The sequence below is a fragment of the Calypte anna genome, chromosome 1 (genome assembly GCF_003957555.1).
Source record: "Calypte anna isolate BGI_N300 chromosome 1, bCalAnn1_v1.p, whole genome shotgun sequence".
Taxonomy (NCBI): domain Eukaryota; kingdom Metazoa; phylum Chordata; class Aves; order Apodiformes; family Trochilidae; genus Calypte; species Calypte anna.
Window position 1 is genome coordinate 168,675,612 of NC_044244.1, and position 18,917 is coordinate 168,694,528.

Genomic DNA, 18,917 nt, shown 5'->3' on the forward strand with positions numbered 1-18,917 from the left:
ACTGATAATTTCCAAAGAGCAGCTAAAACTGTAATGATAAGAAACATTTTCTGGAAATCACATTATCAGTTGGAGACCAACACTTCTCAGCATCTCCGACAATCTTTTTTTATTTTAAGTCGTAAATTACTGCTTTTACAACCCCTTGAAATCTGTTGATTCTTCCTGTATTTAGCAATACCAAGCACTGCAGCTATTCTCAGTTCAAAGCAAACCATGGTATGCAGAAAATGGCTCTACAAAAGCCACCGGAAAAAGGTCCATCCAAGCAGGTATTGCCACATCCAGCAGGCCAGCACACACACAAGGTGCAGACCCTAAATTCCACACTGTTATTTACTTAGAGATCTAACAAAGCAATTCTGCCAACAGTGGGAATTTTATCAGATGAAATGAGAAGCTGGAGTTGTCACCATAACACAACAGCAACCACATTTTCTTTAAAGTGCTTTCTTTTTACTCGTGTAACTTGCCATTACTGAGGGTAGCTGTTTTTCCAAGTTCCAAAGATAGCCAAACTGAAGATCTGAAGAGACTTTTAGGAAATTTATTGATGGAAAGACTCTGAAGCAAGTTTAAAATCTGAGAAAATAATAATGCTGCCCCTATGATGCTATTAAAGAAACTACCACCATAAATCCATGCTAAGCCACCATAAATCCTTATTGTGAATTATCTTCCAAAAGTATCTTCTCCCTTTTTCATCAAACACACAGAAGCAAAACTTACAGCAAATCTTAAAAGCCCATATAAACACAAACATCTTCCAAAGTAAAATAAGCAAAACTTATAAAAAAAAAAACTTTAAATGACATGTCTAGTTCAACTTCAGTATTTTCATTCACTACTGCCTGACTATAACATCCTCAACAAGCATGCAATCACACCTGTAAAAATCTCATTTGTATTAATATCAAACTATGTATGTAACAAAAATTAATCCAATTTCCTGACTGAACTCTTGCTTTACAAGCTAGTACTAGTTACTAGAGAGGCTGTTAATGAATATTTAATTTCTCAAATTCAGCTTTAATCTTCCAGTTTTTCCAGAGATTTAATAACAAGCCATAGCATACATCCTATACAGAAAACATTTCCTCCATATTGTTTTCTCTGTCTAGCTGTAAAGAGATCTTTTCCAAAATTTCTGTTCAAAAATAAAATTGAGAGATTTGGATGTACTAAAGAATACTTCAAATCTCCATGTCACTTTTAAGTGCTTATCATCACCTTTTCCTCCTCCCTCTTTTCCTTCTCTGTTGGATGAAATGCATAAACAGGTGAAAACAACTTACATCAGACTGACAAATGAAAGCAACTCTACAGAAAATGCTGTCAAGGACAGGGAGACAGTTCTTCATTCTCTTATCCTTCAGTTCACAAAATCTGCTTTTCAGTAATGGTAAACAAGATTTCAGATTAAGTTATTTTAAAATTCACTTACAGAAGCCTTTATAAATGCTGTAAAATGCACTGGTTTTTTTAAGTTTTTGCTTTACTGGTTAATTTAAGAATTGCACAAAATCTTACTGCACCTATAGCATAATAAAGCATTGTCTAGGAAGATGTAAAACTGCTTTTGCAACATTGAATATACACACACAAAATAATTCACTGTAATGTCAATGGTTTTTTCCATACTTAAGTTTCAAAAGCATAAAAAGAAATCATCTTCTACAGTTTCAAAGATGAAATGCTAAGCTCAGAAGACATCTATAATTGACACAATTTAACAACAGAACTGATTAATCAAGGTACCTGCTGCAAACCCAAGAAACTGTAAGATAATCATGCACTAAAATTGGTCGATACCATAATTCAAGAGAAGAAAAAAATACTTAACATTCAAAATACAGGACTGCATTTTTGTAAACTGAAATGTTAGAAGATAATCTAAATTTACCAACATTTAGAAGATAATCTAAATCTACCAACATATATACATCTATGGCATACCCAACAGGCTGAAGAAAGAAAAGTTAGAAGAACCACCACGGGGGGTGGTGGGGTTTTTTTCTGTTGCTTTTACTGGGTTGGTTTTTTTGATATAGGAACTCATAACAGTGTTACCCTCTCTTTAATAGGGAAATTTTGCTAATTATTCTTACATACAACATTCTGTCAAGCAGTTACTTTTTAATATCTATTATTTCAAGTCACTGAAGTTTAAAAAAAAAACCCAAACATTCTAGAGAAATAAAGATTACAGTTTTCAAAGTAGATACACTCCACTCTGTCTATATTTAAAAGGCCATGCCCTGATAACAGGCATAGAAAGAGAGCCTCAAATGGTGTTCTAAAAACTGAACAGGACTAAAGACTTAAAGATACTGGCACGTCTTTAAGGGCAACTATATACAGGTTTAAGGAAAGCTGGGAGTTAATCTAAACGAGGTATTACATGGGTCAGATGTTTTTTCAAAGGCACACTAAATGGAATTTTACAGCTTCTTCACTGGCCCAATTATGTCATCACTTCTTTCTCCTGCCTTTTCCCTTGCCAGGTTTAGAATCACTTGGGACTTATTGATAAGTCTTCAGTGACATATGTGCGTGTGCACAAGACAAAGATAAACGGGCATTTTAAACACATATTTACCATATACCTGCTTCTTAAATGTTTATATATTTTTACAATAAACTACACTTCCTGTAAAACAGGCAATAAACTTAACAACAGGCAAAAAATTAAACTCTAACTAGAGACATCCAATGGCCAGAGAAATGAAAAGCCAAGCAGAACAGGGTTATCTTGCACTACCTTCAGCAAGTGATCAGATCTAAGCCCCAGACCACAAGAAACTCCAGTCAGCATGATAATATAAATAATATCTTGTTCTGAAACTCCCTGGATACAGAAACAGATGCAATCTCGCTAAGTTTTCAATGTTACGGGCAGATATGCAGAGAAAAGTGCCACTTTAAATTATCTAATTGTACACAAAAGTAACCTGACCACTACTGCCATGCAAAAAACCCCACAATTATTTTTGGTGTCCATTTAATAGAGTCATATCCTGCCCCGTGTAAAGAATCTAAATGATTTTCCAACTGCAGCTAAACAAAAGTGTAGTCTACCTGGAGATGACAGATTGAACAAAGACGCAACGTGCATGGGAGAAGAAAGGATATGATCCTTGGCCAGCCAAATAACAGAGGAAGGAGGTATTTCTGGCTATTGTTACCCTGAGGGATTTAAACATTCTGGAAAAACTACCTATCACGACAACAGCTAACATATGCTCTTAAAATCAGTGTACAGTCACATGCCAGATGTCATTTTCCAAAACACTAAGTATCAATGAGTTTATGATTCTCTCAGCTAGGATCCCCCGAAAGATTAGGGAGATTTTTTTGGTTGGGGAAAAAAAAGAAAAACACCACTACAACATAAGAACAACCCCAGACAAAAACCTACAGACCACGAGAACACACCACCAAACAAACACCAGTCAGACCCGTGAAGTGAAGGATTAGTGTTCTGGTTTAGAAATATGGAAAGAAGGCAAATCAAAAAACATTACTGAGAAAACTGACTGCTAGTAGCATAATGGTGGCACTGTGGGCTTTAACACCTCAATCCGTCTTCTACCACCTTCACATACTTATTGACTAAAAAACAGAATCAGAATTAAACAGTGTTGGAACTTGTCTTCTAGCACTCCTGGAAGACAAGCTGCTACTCATTATAGCTCCCTGGCATCTTAGAAAGACATGATGAAAGCCACTAAGGCAGTCAACACCTCATGATCAACATAATCAGAGACTGCTGATAGAGTTAGTATTTGCAATATTAAGGAAAGAATCCAGCCTCTCCCAGTAACCTGGTTTATTATTTTTTTAATAAGGCTTTGCCATTGGTATTACTCTTGATTTATGCTATGGCACCAAGAAGATATTTAAGCAGTTCGCCTGCCATTGCAATGCCATTTCCCCCACCTTGTAAGTATTTAGTGCTTTATTTTGTCTCCTGAGTCTCAGTTTTTCTTTTCTGGTGTTCTTGCCCATCCTCTCCCACATTCTCAAGGCAAGTTATTAAAGTTACTTCCTCCAGTAACATAGCTTCTTCTTAGGACAACAAGTTCTTTGGGAGAACCACCACAGTCTTCCCATCCATTTCTAAACACATTATCACAAGGGGTCCTCAACACTGTGAGGAATTTCCATGTGTAATTAATATCAAACAATTGCACTTTAAAACTGCGGTTCGGATCGCTACAGCCTGCACACGCAAGTGCCCTTCACAACTGACACAGATCTCTGCACATGCTGTCAAAGAACAGAGAACATTCACATGAACATACTATTCAGACCAGCCAGTGGTCAGTTACCTGCAAAGGTGAAGGTGGGAGAACACAAGCAGTTTCCTACTCTTGACTTCACAGAATTGGTGCGCCAGATTCCAAGGCTCACCACTCCTCCGTAGGCCTGAGTGGCTCTTGCCATGGCTCCATGCTTTGAAGCAAAACCACCAAGACCAAAAGTGCCCTAAGTTCAATTTAAAGAGCCACAACAGTGTTGCTGAACCTCCCTTTTCCCACCATACTCATTTGCCTAAAGCACTGCTTGGCTGTCAAAGAGAAGACTTCTACATATACCACAGACTCACAACTGGTTCAACCTGAGTAAAGTCAATACTTGAAAAAAAAGAAGCTGATGCAGGATGAAGTCTAGGCTTGTGAAAAAGAAACACAATCTACCTTAGAATAAATATTAATTATTCCAGTATAGTAATCTAAACTACAATCACCACTAGCATACCCACATTCCGCAGTATTCTTTAGTCTTCCTCTATACAATGGGAACGTACACAATGTCACAGATTGCTAAACACAGTTTACCCACGCAGTAGTTTCAGAGCATCATCAATACAACCCACCCCCTCAAGAGTAAAGCAAGTATTTTAATATATACCTACATGCACTGGGACCCAAGAAACAGTAATTCTTATTAGACAAAAACATCACACCACTTCAGTGCACAGAATGGCTGCAACGAGACCTTCAAGTTAGCGCAAACCAAACTATCAGACAGCATCTTTGAATAAAAGTTACAAGCACTCTTACCTCTCATCCTCACCATCTACGAGGGGCGTTGTCAGAGGCAGCACCTTCAGCGGAAAGAGGGAAGCAGAGGATGGCATGTTGCTGCTACCACCATCCGAGACAGATGATGCTCCAACACCACTCTCACCGCTGGCAGCTTGAGGTAAACCCACCAAGGAAGGTTCTGTAGGGCGCCTGCCATCTTCCATTTGGCTTGCAATTGACTGAGCTAGTGATTGTGCAGGGAACTGGGTAGAGCTGAGCGGTATCTGCTGTGGCACACTCTGTGCCACTGGCATACCTATACTTGTTGATATCAAGGGGGGCTGACTAACACTTTGAGCCAAATTCCCATTCTGCACAGTCGAAGCTTGCGCTATATTCTGCGGCTGTCCCAAACCTATGGAAGCAGAAGGTATGCCAGGAGGCACAGCTGAACCAGCCTGACTTGGTGCAGGAACAGTACTAGCAGCCGGTATAGGGCTAACTGCAGGCAGCTGCTGGCCGGTCATCCCCTGGACTACAGAATCCACTCCTTGTGCCTGCGGCTGTACAGGTAACAAGGTGTTTTGCTGAGCAATGACCATTTGCTGAGGAAGGCCTGAAGTGCTAGCCTGTAATCCCTGCTGCATTATTCCTGTCTGCACAGGCTGCACTACTTGTGAAGATGGAGGAGCAGCCGTTGACGGCATAACTGGAGGTGGAATTTGGCTTGCAGCAGACGGTGGCTGCACCACAGTGGCTACACTTCCTTGCTGCCCAACATTCAGCATTTGACCACTGGTACCTACACCTGGTATCCCTGCTGGAGCATGTGCAACAGGCTGAGCTGGGGCAGCAGCTGGATGTGCTTGTACTGAAGGCTGCATGCTCTGCGCCGGGGCGACGGGAACCGGTTGCCCTGCTCCTACTCCTGTAGAACTGGGCTGCATGGCAGGGGCTGGAGTCTGAAGAATCTGCTGATGTTGAATGTAGTCTGGCATAGCCCCTGTGACAGAGTTTTGGTTCCCGGGCTTAACGTGACCTGCAGCCATCTGTGTAGGAACTGTCTGTTGCTGCTGTTGTTGCTGTTGCCCGTACTGCAACTGCTGCTGCTGTACAACTGGCAAAGTCTGCACGGGCTGCGCCGGCTGAGAATACGAGAGCTGCTGTTGAGCCATACTTGGAATGGCAGGTTGCTGGTGGCCCAGAGATTGGGATACACCTAGGATATTAACTGGGGCTGGCTGAACCCCAGTCACAGTGGTTAGACTGGCCTGTGCAGGAGGTTGGACCCCTGGCTTCTGCTGTGGATAGTTTACTTCTTGAGAATGCAGCTGGACTTGTGCAAGCTGTGATTGAGAAACACTCTGTGGTATACTGGATGCTGGAATTGCCGGAGGAGCAGTGCTGCTAAAATCCATCTGCTGTGGACCCACACCTTGAAAAGCTTGCTGCTGTACCACAGTAGGTGCTCCCATTTCTCCACTTCCCACACTTTCTGTATAGTGACTCAGTGTGCTTACATTGCTGCTAACAGAACTCCCACTGGTGCTCTCCCTTTCAGAAGTCACTTCAAGCGGGTTTTGTTTTATCGTCTCTACTGCTTTGTTTACTGCTACTCCTTCTGAAACTGCAACAGTGTTTTCTTTATCATAGAATTCAGTGCATGTCCATCGGCCTTTCTTGAAAGGTTCAGAACTAGAATCTAATTTTACAACCCTAAACCTTGAAGTGCCAGATGTAGGCTGCTGCTGGCTTGATCCCACTGCCATTCCTGCAGTTGGATTAGTAACATTGTTAATGACACTAGAGGAAGCACTCGTACCATTGCCAACACCACTCAAGATATTCACATTAACACTGCTGCTACTTCCAGACAAAGCATTTACATTACCAGTACTTGTAATGTTGCTTAAATTTATAGTACCAAGCACATTGCTTGCCACACTAGAACTACCACCACCCATATTATTTAAGGTACTAGTTCCAGTAGCAGGACTTACACCTAAGCTGCCAAGAGTACTTGTGGTGCGGATATTAGACACGGCAGATGCCGGGGAACCAGTGGATGATGCAGCAGAAACTGGTGCAGTTGATATAACATTGTCAGAGCTTCCAGTTGTTGATAGTTTTCTAAATGATGGGCTGGGCGGTGGTCCTCCAGAAACAGGGGCACTGCCCACCCCAGGATGCGATGGATGATGGTGTCCATGATGGTGGTGGTGAAGATGGTGGTGGTGATGAACATGATGGGGGTGAACACTTCCATTGATCACAACACCCTGCTGTGGGTGATGAGGCAGAGGAGCATGCTGCTGAGGAAGATGAGGCTGGTTTGGAGAAACAGCCCCAGGAGTCTCTGCCTCTTGGAAGTTATTTAAAGTCTCTTCAGAGGAGCTCCTCTCAGGTTCTCCCAAGTCAGTGGCCCTGGATAAAGAAACATCCAAGATTTCTGAAGATGACAGGTCTTCAGTGTGGGACTCATCCAGGTCATCGTAGCTTTCCGTATCCTCAGCTATGCTGTTATTAGAGCTCATACTTGCCGATATTTGAGCAGGGGTCACACTGGTAATTTGGAATCCACTTTTCTTTTTCATTTGAGCTCCAGTCTGTGTAAGAGGCTGTGGCTGGAGCTGAGACTGCGAAAGGAGGTTCAGGCTTTGTGGAGGAGGGGGTGTCGGCTGTGGACCCGCTGATGAAGATGCTGCGGGAGATGGAGGCGGCGGCTGGACCAGCAAAGGCGGCTGATAATCCTCGGCGGAGAGGGCAGTGCTCCCAACGCCGGTACCTGGTGCAGTGGGAGCAGTAACGCAGCTGCTGCCGCTGCTACTGCTGCTGCCCCTTCTAGGAAACATTGCCGGGTGCGCCATCTTCCTAGCACTAATGTCTGCGGCTGAGTCAGGCTGGTGCATTGTATCGGGTGTATTTTAAGAGTGCAATCCCCCGGTATGGAGAGAGAGACAGACAGACAGACACAGAGACACACACAGACACACACGCACACACAGTTAGCTTTGCGCTCACGGCAGGGCAGAGATACAGCACGCACAACCCCCCCCCCCGCTTCGGCTCCCGCAAAGCACGGGCTGAAGCGCCTCGGCACCGCCGCTAACCACCCCCCTCCCCTCCTCCTCCCCTCTGAGACAGGGAGGGGGCGAGGACCGGTCCTCCAGATTAGCGCTTCTGAATGTGACACTTTCAATCCTCCGCCATTCACTTTCTTTCTCCCTCTCCCCGCCACCCCCTTCTGATTTCCACCGCCCTCCTGCCCTCCCCCCCTCCTGCCCCTCCCGCCCCCCGACTGCACCTCTCCTGGGGGGTGGGCAGCGGGCGGAAGAAATGCTGGAGGTAGCCAGCCAGCCAGCCGGCCGGCCGGCAAGCCCCAGGGTCGAGCCCCTTGCTCCCCGCGGCTCACTCGGGCGCCGCGGCTCGCCGGTAGCCGGCACAACCGCCCTCAGCAGGGCGGGCGCCGCCGCCGGGCCGCCGCCTCCTCAGCGGGGCGAGGGCAGCCGGCGGGCCCTCAGGGCAGCCCGGCAAGGCGGCCGGCGCCCCTCGCCATCACAGCTGTAGTAGTAGTAGTAGGAGAGAGCAGATACGTACAGGACTGGCGCACAGCAGGGCGGCAGCGGCAGGCTGAGCCGGGCAGGGACATCCCCGTCAGTGGCAGCCATGGAGCTGAATCATTTTGGGTATGAAAGAGACGGAATAAGGAGGGAAGAAAAGCAGCAGCAGCCCAACAAGAGAGTCCATGAAAAGGAGGGAGGGAGGAAGGGGGAGCCAGCCAGGCAGCCTCTCTCTCCTCCCTCTGTGTCTGGCTGTCTCTGGAGGAGGCTCCGCTCCGCACGCTCTTCCTTCCCCCTCCGCCTCCTCCCCCTTTATAACAGGCGGCACCCGCTCTTCCTCCGCAGAACCGCGCCTGGGATCAGTCCTCCTCCCGCGTGCGCGTCTGCCTCGTCCTTTCTTCTTCCCTCCGGGTCTCTCCCGGCTTCCCTGCCACCGCGGGTCTCTCCCCCTCCCGGCCCCGTCTCCTGAGCGGAGCGTTGGAGGAGGGCGCTGCACCGAGGTGCAGGGGGGAGGGGAAAGCTCGCCAAAGGGGAGGGCAGGCGAGAGACAACGTAAGATGGCGGCCGCCGCGCATGCGCGCCCTGCTGGCAGACATAAAGCCCGTCTGGCCGAGGCCGACGGAAATAGGTTCGGCTCGAGTGGCGGAAATTGCCGAGCGGCGCCGAGCCCGCGGAGGGGGAAGGGTGGGGGGTTGTCCCCGTGTGGGCTCTCCAGGCTGGGGAGGGGGTGCGGGGCGGGGAAGGGCTGTGGCCATGGTGACCGGGCAGGCAGGCAGGCAGACCCCCCAGCAGCCGCCTCGTCTCCCCAGCCCCGAGGTGCCCCTCTACTGCCTCTTCTTTGGTCCCGCAGCATGACTGTGCCTCACATGACCCGCCGCCGCTTCCCTCCCCCTCTCCTCAGCTCCGTTGCAGATTTATTCAAGTTATTCATCACCTTCTCCTTCCTCCCCTCCCTCGGTCCAGAATATTCCTGCCCGTTCCTTCCCCGCCGCTCATGGAGAAAGCGGAGGCGCTCCGCTCGGGGACCTCCTTCCCCTTTGTGCCCCCCGCCGCTCGCATCTTTGCCCCCTCCGGCGGGGGTCTTCGCGGGTGACTCCCTTCACACCCCGAAATGGCCGCCGCCCATCCACCCTCCTTCATGCCCGCTCTGTTGGCCGGGCGGGAGGACGGTGTCTCCGGGGGGTGGCTGGAGGCCCCCGGCGTTGGCAGGGCGGGAGCTACGAGCAGGGAAGCAGCGAAACGGTGTGGGAGACGCTGGGCTGTGGCGGGGCGGAGGACACGACGGTGCCGAGGGGGAAGGGCGGCCGGGTCAGGTGAAATCATTCAGCATCAGCATTCGTAAGCGACATGTGTGGGCTGCTCCAAAAACGATGCCGTTTCAAAGGTATTTTTAAGCTACTAAACGGAATTGAGGTGAAGTCCCACCCGTCTTCCCTCGCTGCTTCAGTGCTGAGATCCTGATGGGCAAGAAAGACCTCGTGGCCCTTCTTCTCAAAGCCGGGCAGCAACTTTCAAAGTGCCTCTCCCGATGCGCTCCAGCTCTCCCTTGTCCCAAACTGAGCTTCTCCTCATCGTGGAGTCACGAACGTCTGGTCTCTGAGGACACTCGGTGGGTGCATGTCCACCAGGAGGTTTTCCTTCGTGTCCTTGCTGCTGTTAGGGTGCACAGAGCTGGGCAGAAAGTGGGACGGTAACTCTATGGCCACGCAAGCCCGATTTGCACCCTCGGCATTGCTCCACCTTTTCCATCAACAGGACCCTCTCCCGCAGTGATAAATTGTGTGTCGCGGCTTTCCTATGGAGAGGGGGACATTTTTGTACCCTCTCCCCTGTTTCTCTGTCAGCACATCCCTTGTCTTCAAACACAGGCATCCGTGAGCTGGTGGGGGTGTTCCAAATCGCTGCTTTGAAATGGGCCCCTTTGCGTGGAACAGTAAAAGGTTCGCGGGATGAGACGGGCTCAGGCTAATTCTGTGACCTGACTATGAAATATCCCCGGCTGGTTTGGACTGTCAGCAGGGCACAGGGAATAAGGAGGGCTTGGTGTGTGCTGCAGTGAATATTCAAGCACATCAGGAATAGTAGAGCTTTAATAGGAGAAAAGTTGTGAGAGTCCAAGGCATTATATCATATAGCTGAGTCATTGGAGAGTTCTTGTGGGAGATGTAAACTGCTCCTTCAGGCAGAGCAGAGAGGAGATTTGAGTCTCCCATATTCAGTGTGTGGTGTCTAATCGCTGAGGTACTAAAAAAGCTGTTTTTCTAGCTCCATTTTGTGAAAAGGGTGAGGATTCAAGGTCACACACACAGTGGGAGGTTTTGCTGCTTGTTCCTGAATTTCACCCTTCCATCTCGCCTCTCCCTGTTAGCCTACTATATCTAAACTCATTCGGTGAGGGGACAGGGGTGGCTCTAAGCAAATCCCACCTTTTGCAGCCTAATTCCTTTTATGTCTGGAATGCAGACATTCAGCTCAGGACTTCAGGTGTCTGAAAGGTAGATTTGCAACCCTGGCTCCTTCTGCAGCTCTAGGACACTACCTGTGTACAGACACTACAAAACGGTTGACATTTAGTTAAACAAGATTCTGCCTTTTGTGAGAGCAAAATATTACTTTTTTAAACTAATAACCACATATGACAGCTTGAAGACCATACTACCCGAATGTGAGCTCTGCTGGAAGGAGTCTATGTGTAACCCTCACAGATGCTAGGAAAGCATCACAAAGGTGCCCACAGCCTGTCTGCATCTTGATGCAACACGAAGGCCTCCTATATGTCTTTAATGAGATACATGTGTAAAAATTTTTGAGATGAGAGCCTGAGGTTGCAAGCCAATTTCCATTGTAAATTCCTGTTCTGTCTGCTTATAGCTTTCCCAGAACAATTTCCTTGAGGAATTAAGTCTTCTATGATTAGTCGCAGCTCAGAGATGATTTTTTGTATGTTTGAAAAAAGTCCAAATACTTTTAAAGCTCATAGGCTCTGAATACAGATGAATCTGTTTCTAGCCATAAAAATCTGTGCAAAAGTATCTCAGAAGGGATTGAGCTATATAACCTGTATGCAGCTAATAGACATTAACAAGCCTGAAAAAGAAGTAAACCAGTGGTATTTTCATTGGTTAAATGTTTGCTTTTGCCCACACCAACTGATATTCATCTTGAATAGCTGGTGGTGTTTTGGGCTACAAACATCTTAGTATAGCATGTGAAACATTTCTACATGCACAAAAGAAACTGAAGAAAAAATGAAATATGGGTAACGGTGCTAGTTTCTTTGCCTAATGTGGTCACAGGACAGTTAACAATCTAAATGATCGTCTAGAGTAGACAAAGCACATCTGAAGTGGCATGTTTCAAGTTAATTTTTTAATGCTATTCATAGGTATGAACATTTTAATGTTATACATTCTTTGCTTATCTGTTTTCATCAGTATATGCTTACACTTCTCTTTCGTGTTTTGTAATCCTTAGTCTAAGCATGAGAATGAGGTTCTCAAAGATTTAAATTCCTTTTCTTATCCATTAAAGTTTATGAAATTAAAACGAAAACATTTAAACTGACAATTTGTTATTAATTGTGTTTTCTACTTGATATTCAAAGTAGGAAATAAATTTTATCCTTTACAGAACACCAACAGAATTGATGACCTTCACGTATGGACAGTAAGTGATATTACCCAATAGTTATTCCAAGTGAGTCCACCTGCTGTGTGTTAATGAACTCTATTAACTGACTGGCTGGAACCAGAGGTGCTTGTGGCACCATCACTGGATGGATCCAGCACCTTGTTCTCCATGGTCTCTGCTTATAAATACAAGGCAGAGGGTCCTTCAGTCCCATCATTACCTCAGCTGGACACTGAAGACTGCTGGAGAGTTGCCTGTTCAGAGTTTTATCCCCTTGGATCACATCCCCTACATAAATGCTTCCCGAATCAACAAGCACAGATGGGCCTGATGCAGCCCTTGCTGCCAGGCAGGGAGAGTGAGTGTTTGGAAGAATTCTTATTTCAACCTTAAAATCTTGCAATTCAGGTTAGTGCAAGAGAACAAGATCTTCATAGTGTAAATATTTAGAGATCTGTCTCCACCATATGCAATATTTCTTCAGACAGGAAACAACAAGCCTTGCTGCCTCCACAGATCGTCCAAGAAGAAGCAGCATTTTAGTACTTCATTTCTTTGGCTTCTTTACTGTTTCATACAGTTGTGTGCCTTCATCCTAGGATATGCAGTAGTTTATGTCTTTGTGCAGAGTAATTATACAGCCAACAAACAGGAATACTATGGGATTTTTTAACTCAGGACAGTCAGAGTCACGGCAAATCAGCCTGATGTCTCTTTAAATCCCCTGTGACTGCTTCATAAATAATTTTTTAAAAACTGTAATGAAAAGGATTTTTTATGATATGAAGCTGTCATTGTTAGTTAAGACAGAAGGCTTTTCTGTGTTCATTAATATTGCTGTCTGTAGTCTCTAAGTTGATTTGCAAAGATGAATAAATTTTTTTTCTTCCTTCTTAGAAAAGTACTCATTAGAAAAATCTCACCTTTCAGTTCTGAAAAAGTTGTAATTCTGCTTCTGTATTTTCTTAGAAAGTTCAAGTCAAGTCTTGATCTTCCTTTCTTGTTTTGTTTTTAGTTGGCTGGTTAGTTGGTTTATTGGGGTTTACTGACTGATTCCAAAACGCCTACTGAAACATTTTTTAGTCTTTATTTTAATTCCTATGAAATGATGTTAAACTTTGTGGAACGGGAAGTTTTCTCACAAGTTTTTATTAAATAAACGCTTGCAGAAATTGACAATTCTAGCACACTTAAATTAAAAACAAAACAAAAAACCCCAAACTTCCTTTAGAATACTCGGGTCTACCCTAATGTGAATATATTTAAAACCATATCATTTAGGTCATCTGGAAGATTTGTTTTAAAATATTAATTATACCTTGCACTTGGGAACTGTGGCCAAGTAGGTGCTCTTTTTTATTTATTTTTTCTTAACAGGGTTTATATTGTAGATTTCATGGAAAACTTCTGGAAAGACATCACTTTAAACTGAATGGACTTAAGTGTAGCATGTTGCAGCAGCAGGGGTTAAAAGTCCTCCACCAACTCATGAGTGATGTATCACCATCCAAAAGACCACCATGATTTTATCACTATCATAGTGCTCTTTTTTATTACTCAGTTTTTTTACTTGCATTTGTTGTCAGCTGATGAAATTGCATTTATAGTTCTGGGAAGTATTCCTCCAATACCTCAGCCTACAGCTGTAATGGATGCAATTCAGTTGTAGTCTGAGATCATTTATTTAATTAGGTGTTTGTAGAGTATAGCTCTTAGATTGTTAACTGTCTGATCTTTGATTAGTCAGCCAACTGGTATATATAATTAAGTTGAAGATTAAATAAAATAGATGATCAAATCATTGAAAAATGGTCCAATTGTTAAGTAGACCATCCCTTTCTTACCTCTGGGAAATCAGTGAGCAAAGTAGCGAGTCAACTAGTATTTTAGTTTAGTTTTAATTTTTATTAATTAATCATAAAGATTTGGACAGGACTGTTTCACAGTGTTGGAAATCAGTTTCTAATTCTCAGCCATAAAGATTGTGTGGTGGTGTTTTCTTTTGACAGATCCTAACCCTGATAGAGGAAAACACTTAGGAAAATGCTTTGTTTGAGAATGCACTTTGTGTCTCTTGCCTACACTGGTAATTCTGTGGTGGCTAAAAGTTCTGCAATTTATGTGTGATTTTCTTGAATGATCAGGGGTGAATGTGTCTGTTGTGATGAGACACAAATCGTTAAAATCTCAGGCTGGGAATAAATACCCTGAAGAACCAGGCTTGTTTGATGCAGAATTCTTTGGAAAAGCAGAAAGAATGTGGAGCTAGTTAGTATTTAGCACAGTCACACCATTTTTGTCATTATATTATCACATAGTACCTGGAGGCAGAGAGGCAATCTTGCTTGTGAAGGGTACAGAGAAATCCTTTTGAAATGATTTAGTTGTCTGAATATTTTGTATCTAAGTTTCACCTCCCTTTTGGCTGTGTCAACAGTATTTCTTCCCATCTGAAATATATTCTGTGAAACCATGTATGTGTTTGCTCAAATCCAGAATTTTCTATTGGACAGTACTTGAGCAAACTTAAATATTTGGGGGCTTCTTATATGCATTAGTGGTAGTGCCTGAACTGCTTACTGAAAGCAAGCACAGATTTGCCATGAGCACAGAAGCAAACACAGTTTTTATGAGTAGGTCACTTAGTGTTTTGATCTGCATTTTAAATTACTGTATGGGACACTTTTGCTTCTGCACATGTACACGGGCAAGTCCTGAAAAGTCAAATGTCCTTGTGGCAAAATTCAGTTGGAAACAGGATTCCCAACTCAAGCACCAGAAAAAATGGCCTTTATCAATTTCAGTAGAACAAAGGATGTGCAAAGTCCTGACAGTTCAAACACATCATCAGAGGCTTAACTTCAGTCATGTGAATAGTCCCTTTGACTGCTAACATTTGGTAACTAAACCCCTAAAAACTTAACATTACATGTGTAAATATTTGTAGGCTCAGAAGACAAAAAGGTGAGGTATGTGCTAAGGTGTGGTCCTAGGGAGCTTTAGGATTATGATGACATTTAGTTGGTAACAGTGTTGAGTCCTTATCAGCAAGAAAGTTACTCTGTGTGCTGCCAGACCAGGCACTCTCCAGTATTTTTGAAGGGATGCTAACTTTTTTCTGATAGGAACCATGTGTCTCAGCTTAAAAGCCACCCCTGCTAGTTTCACTGTTTTAGGATCAAGCCACATCACCTCATTTCCAGTTTTATCACTCATTGAGGCATTTTAACTGTTGTTAGCAAGAGACTAGAAAAATGCCTGTTTTAAGTAGGGCATCAAACAAAAAAAAACATGTTTCTATTGATTACTAAGTGCTTTATTTCTCTTCAGTCCCAATACCTTTGTCAGTAATTGGGCATGGAAGCACTGATGAGAGTTTCAAACCCGGCGGGGTTGCACACCACATCTCACTGCCAAGTGAATTCTTTTCTAATAAACAAGGAAAGGCAGAAATAGTGTCAAAACATTCCTCAGACCACTGTCCTACTTGAAGAAGGGGCAGTATGTCAGTGTGCCTGTCCCCCGGGACTAGGTGGAATGACGCCACAAGTGAGGGAATTCCTTCCTGCAGCAAACACCCCCTGCCCGCTGTCTCCCGAGTGACTCAGTTGTCTTTTTTAAACCATCTGTAGGAAGCAAAAGACAAATCCTGGTCGACACACGTGCTAAATCTAGCTCAGAAACTTCCAGAGCACTTGCTCTGGAATTGGCGGGTGTCTTCCCAGCAGCTCACAAGATTCCCCTCAAAGGGGAATCCTCGGTGAGAAGACTTCTAACAACTCCCTGTTGGCGTGGGCTGCAAGAAGCTCCTTCTCTACCTCTACCTCTACCATGCACAGAGGAAGAAGTTGATAGCATCCAAGTGAAATTCACAGGCACGAAGATGAGAGGTGGCTTGGAAACCAGACAGGTCCAGGAAATAACAGGTGGACTTTGTATGTCCAGAAAAAGTACATTTGCTTGGTTCACATGCTTGGTAAACACTAAATTAGATGTGACTTTGGAATATAAAATGGATGCAAAGTAACATTTTTAGTGCTCAGTGACATTTAAGAAGAAGCTGTTGTTATAGACCTAGGAATTGTAATAAGGACATTGTGGTACTGGAAGGATATTGGAGAACTGGAAGTAGTCCAGAGAAAGGCAACAAAAGTGATATTAGAAAAAGCTGGAGTTTTGGTCATAATGTGTGTTTATTTTACAAGTGTCTGCAGGTCGAGGTATTCAATCTCAAGATAGTGTTCTCTCTCTAAAGAGGAGGGTAGATTTTGGCTCAGTCTCAGTGAGGTACCTGAATTATAAGTGCTGCTGTAAAATTTCTCACAGGGAATGGGAACATTAACCTACGACCTCTGTCTCCATCTAGCATGTGTCCCAGTAGAGACCTAGCATAAGGTGGGAGGTCTGGGAGCCAATAGCATATGAAAAAGAGTATTTGGACTGAACATCAGAACAAACAGTTTTGAGGATACACTAGACACTTACAATGCAATTCAGCCTGTGAGAAAGTGGCAGAAAATCAATTACAGCGACATTCAAATTTAGCCAGGATAAACCACTGAAGGATTGCCTGTAGAATGTAATCCCATACTGATCAAGAGAGGTTTTATATAATCTGTAAGATTAATCCTGCCATTAATGTACATACAATACATTTATCTGGCAAAGGACAATAATCTGTGGTATATGGCTCTTCCCCGATACCAGGATTAAAGCGACAGGTGATTATCCAGTGCAGGAAAGAATGTGATTTTATTCCTCAACATTATACTGGGGAATAAAATCACATTCTTTATATAGATAAATATATATATGTATATAGCTGTATACATATATGTGTAAATATACATGTGGGTTTGTATGTGAATACAAATATTATTATATTAATATTTTTAATATTTTTGGCCCTAGCTGAAGCTTGGTGATGCTTTCAGTGTCTGCTAACTGGGACTTCTGCATCCCCCTGCTATCAGATACCATTAGCTGAGGGTGCTTTGAGCCAGGGTCAGCCTTGCCTGGGCAGCCAAGAGCTGCTTCTTACGTTTCTTGTCTTCATTCTCCTAAAACTGGACAGCTCGCTACTGTCCATATAAACACAACTTCCCAAACCAAATTCTGGCAGGTGGATGAAATCAGATTTGTGGCTTCTGCCCTGGCTTCTTGTTGCAGACGTTCCCTGATCTTCGTTGCTCTGGCATCCCCTGCATTTGGAGTCCATGATCCTTCACCTTCGTGAAAAAGTGTTTGAGAAGTCCAGATCTATATTCTAGAAATTTCTACATCGTTGAGCTTCTATCAGTTGGCCTAACAGAATTTTAACCTGTAATTTAAACTATATACCATGTTCCTCAGCACAATGATAAGCGTTTATTGCTGTGCTGATTCTGGGATTTGTGGTTTTTTTTTTTCATTTGTTTTCTGTCTTACTTTTCTCTTCTCCTTTTCTTCACCTTTCTCCTATCTGGTGCTTAGATTATTTTCTTTCTCTGTAAAACTTCCCCTTAGCTTAGACCAGCTCTAGAACACCTGTGCATAGCTGCCACCACTTCCAAAATGCTGCTTTCAGACTTCTAGTTATACCAGCTTCTTCTCTGGTGGGGTCACAGAGAGTTTATGCTGCTTCTCAGCTAATCCTCTAAGGCCTAGAAACAGGTTTTTCAAGCAGAATAAATAACTCTGCTGAGCTATTACCCTCGTTACAAAGTGTTAAATAGCTGATTTCAGTGTTTTTGTAGACAATGATGAGTGAATACTGCATTTTGTTTCTTTTTTTAGCCTGCTTTCCTAAGGAAACAAAGCTTACACAACCCTTCTGCCTGGCTGTCCCTCTGCTTGTCTGTCAGCCTCACTTTAATAACTTTGAACCTGTTGGTTGATTTCAGGCTGGGATAGAGATCGCAGAGATACACTGGGCCTATAGTTTATGCATTTCTCCAGTTTGGGAGAGGACAAAGCGCAAATGCATCACTCTGATGGGACACCAGGTATCCCACTGCCATTTGGGGTGGCAGTGGCATAGGTACTGCAGTCCTGCCTGGGTCAGAGTCCCTCCCCTGGGGCAAAGAGCTTGCTTAGGGGGCTGTTCTGGTGATGAAGTGGGAAGGAAGAAGGCCTGCTCTGTATGGGGTTGAAAAGTCTGAAGGCAGCCAAATGTCATTATTGCTGTTGTTTATGGAATAAATGTATTTATGACAATATCCAAGTGTCCAGAAAGTTTCCTTCACAGAAGTCTTTCTCTTCTTGGAAAGAGTGTCTGCACATCACAGACTCACAGTGAGTGTGTCTTCATTTTCAGTTGGGTGGCTCAGTCTCAGATTCAGGTCACTAAGTGCCACTGAAATACAAATAGGAGATGTTAATAAAATTGCAGTAGGAACATTAGACTTCATTTTTTGGTACCCGAGAGACTGAGCCTGCAGCTGGCAATTTTCAGACTCCTCCTGGGTGTTCAGGTTTCCAGCTCCTCAGAGTCTTAATCTTCTTAGCATTGCTATAATTTTCAGCTGTTTATTCTTGCAGGAGGCTGGTCTCCAGATATCCAGTATCCAGATACTCAATATTTGTCCTCTATCTCTCTTTGTGCTGTGGAAGATGAGAGTTTGCAGCTGCTGGTTAACAGACTTCATACTTTTAAGATTTTAACATCTTCATTCTTTTAGGTTGTGATCTGAATTCTCAGTCATGACACCTGATATCA

General features: G+C 44.1%; 1 protein-coding gene across 2 annotated transcripts in view; it reads right to left on the reverse strand.

Moving 5' to 3' along the window:
- TSC22D1 (TSC22 domain family member 1) overlaps positions 1-9,105 on the reverse strand; it is a 97,468-nt gene extending 88,363 nt beyond the window's left edge. The window contains exons 1-2 of one of the 2 annotated variants that reach the window (XM_030466129.1): positions 8,628-9,105; positions 5,067-7,930 (exon numbers count right to left, since the gene is read on the reverse strand). In XM_030466129.1, the coding sequence (XP_030321989.1) occupies positions 5,067-7,897 (2,831 nt within the window). In that variant the 5' untranslated portion in view covers positions 7,898-7,930; positions 8,628-9,105. Of the gene's footprint in view, positions 1-5,066; positions 7,940-8,627 lie in introns of those variants that run through there. The other variant, XM_008504870.2, reaches the window with a different exon arrangement.
- Positions 9,106-18,917: the final 9,812 nt, after the last annotated feature.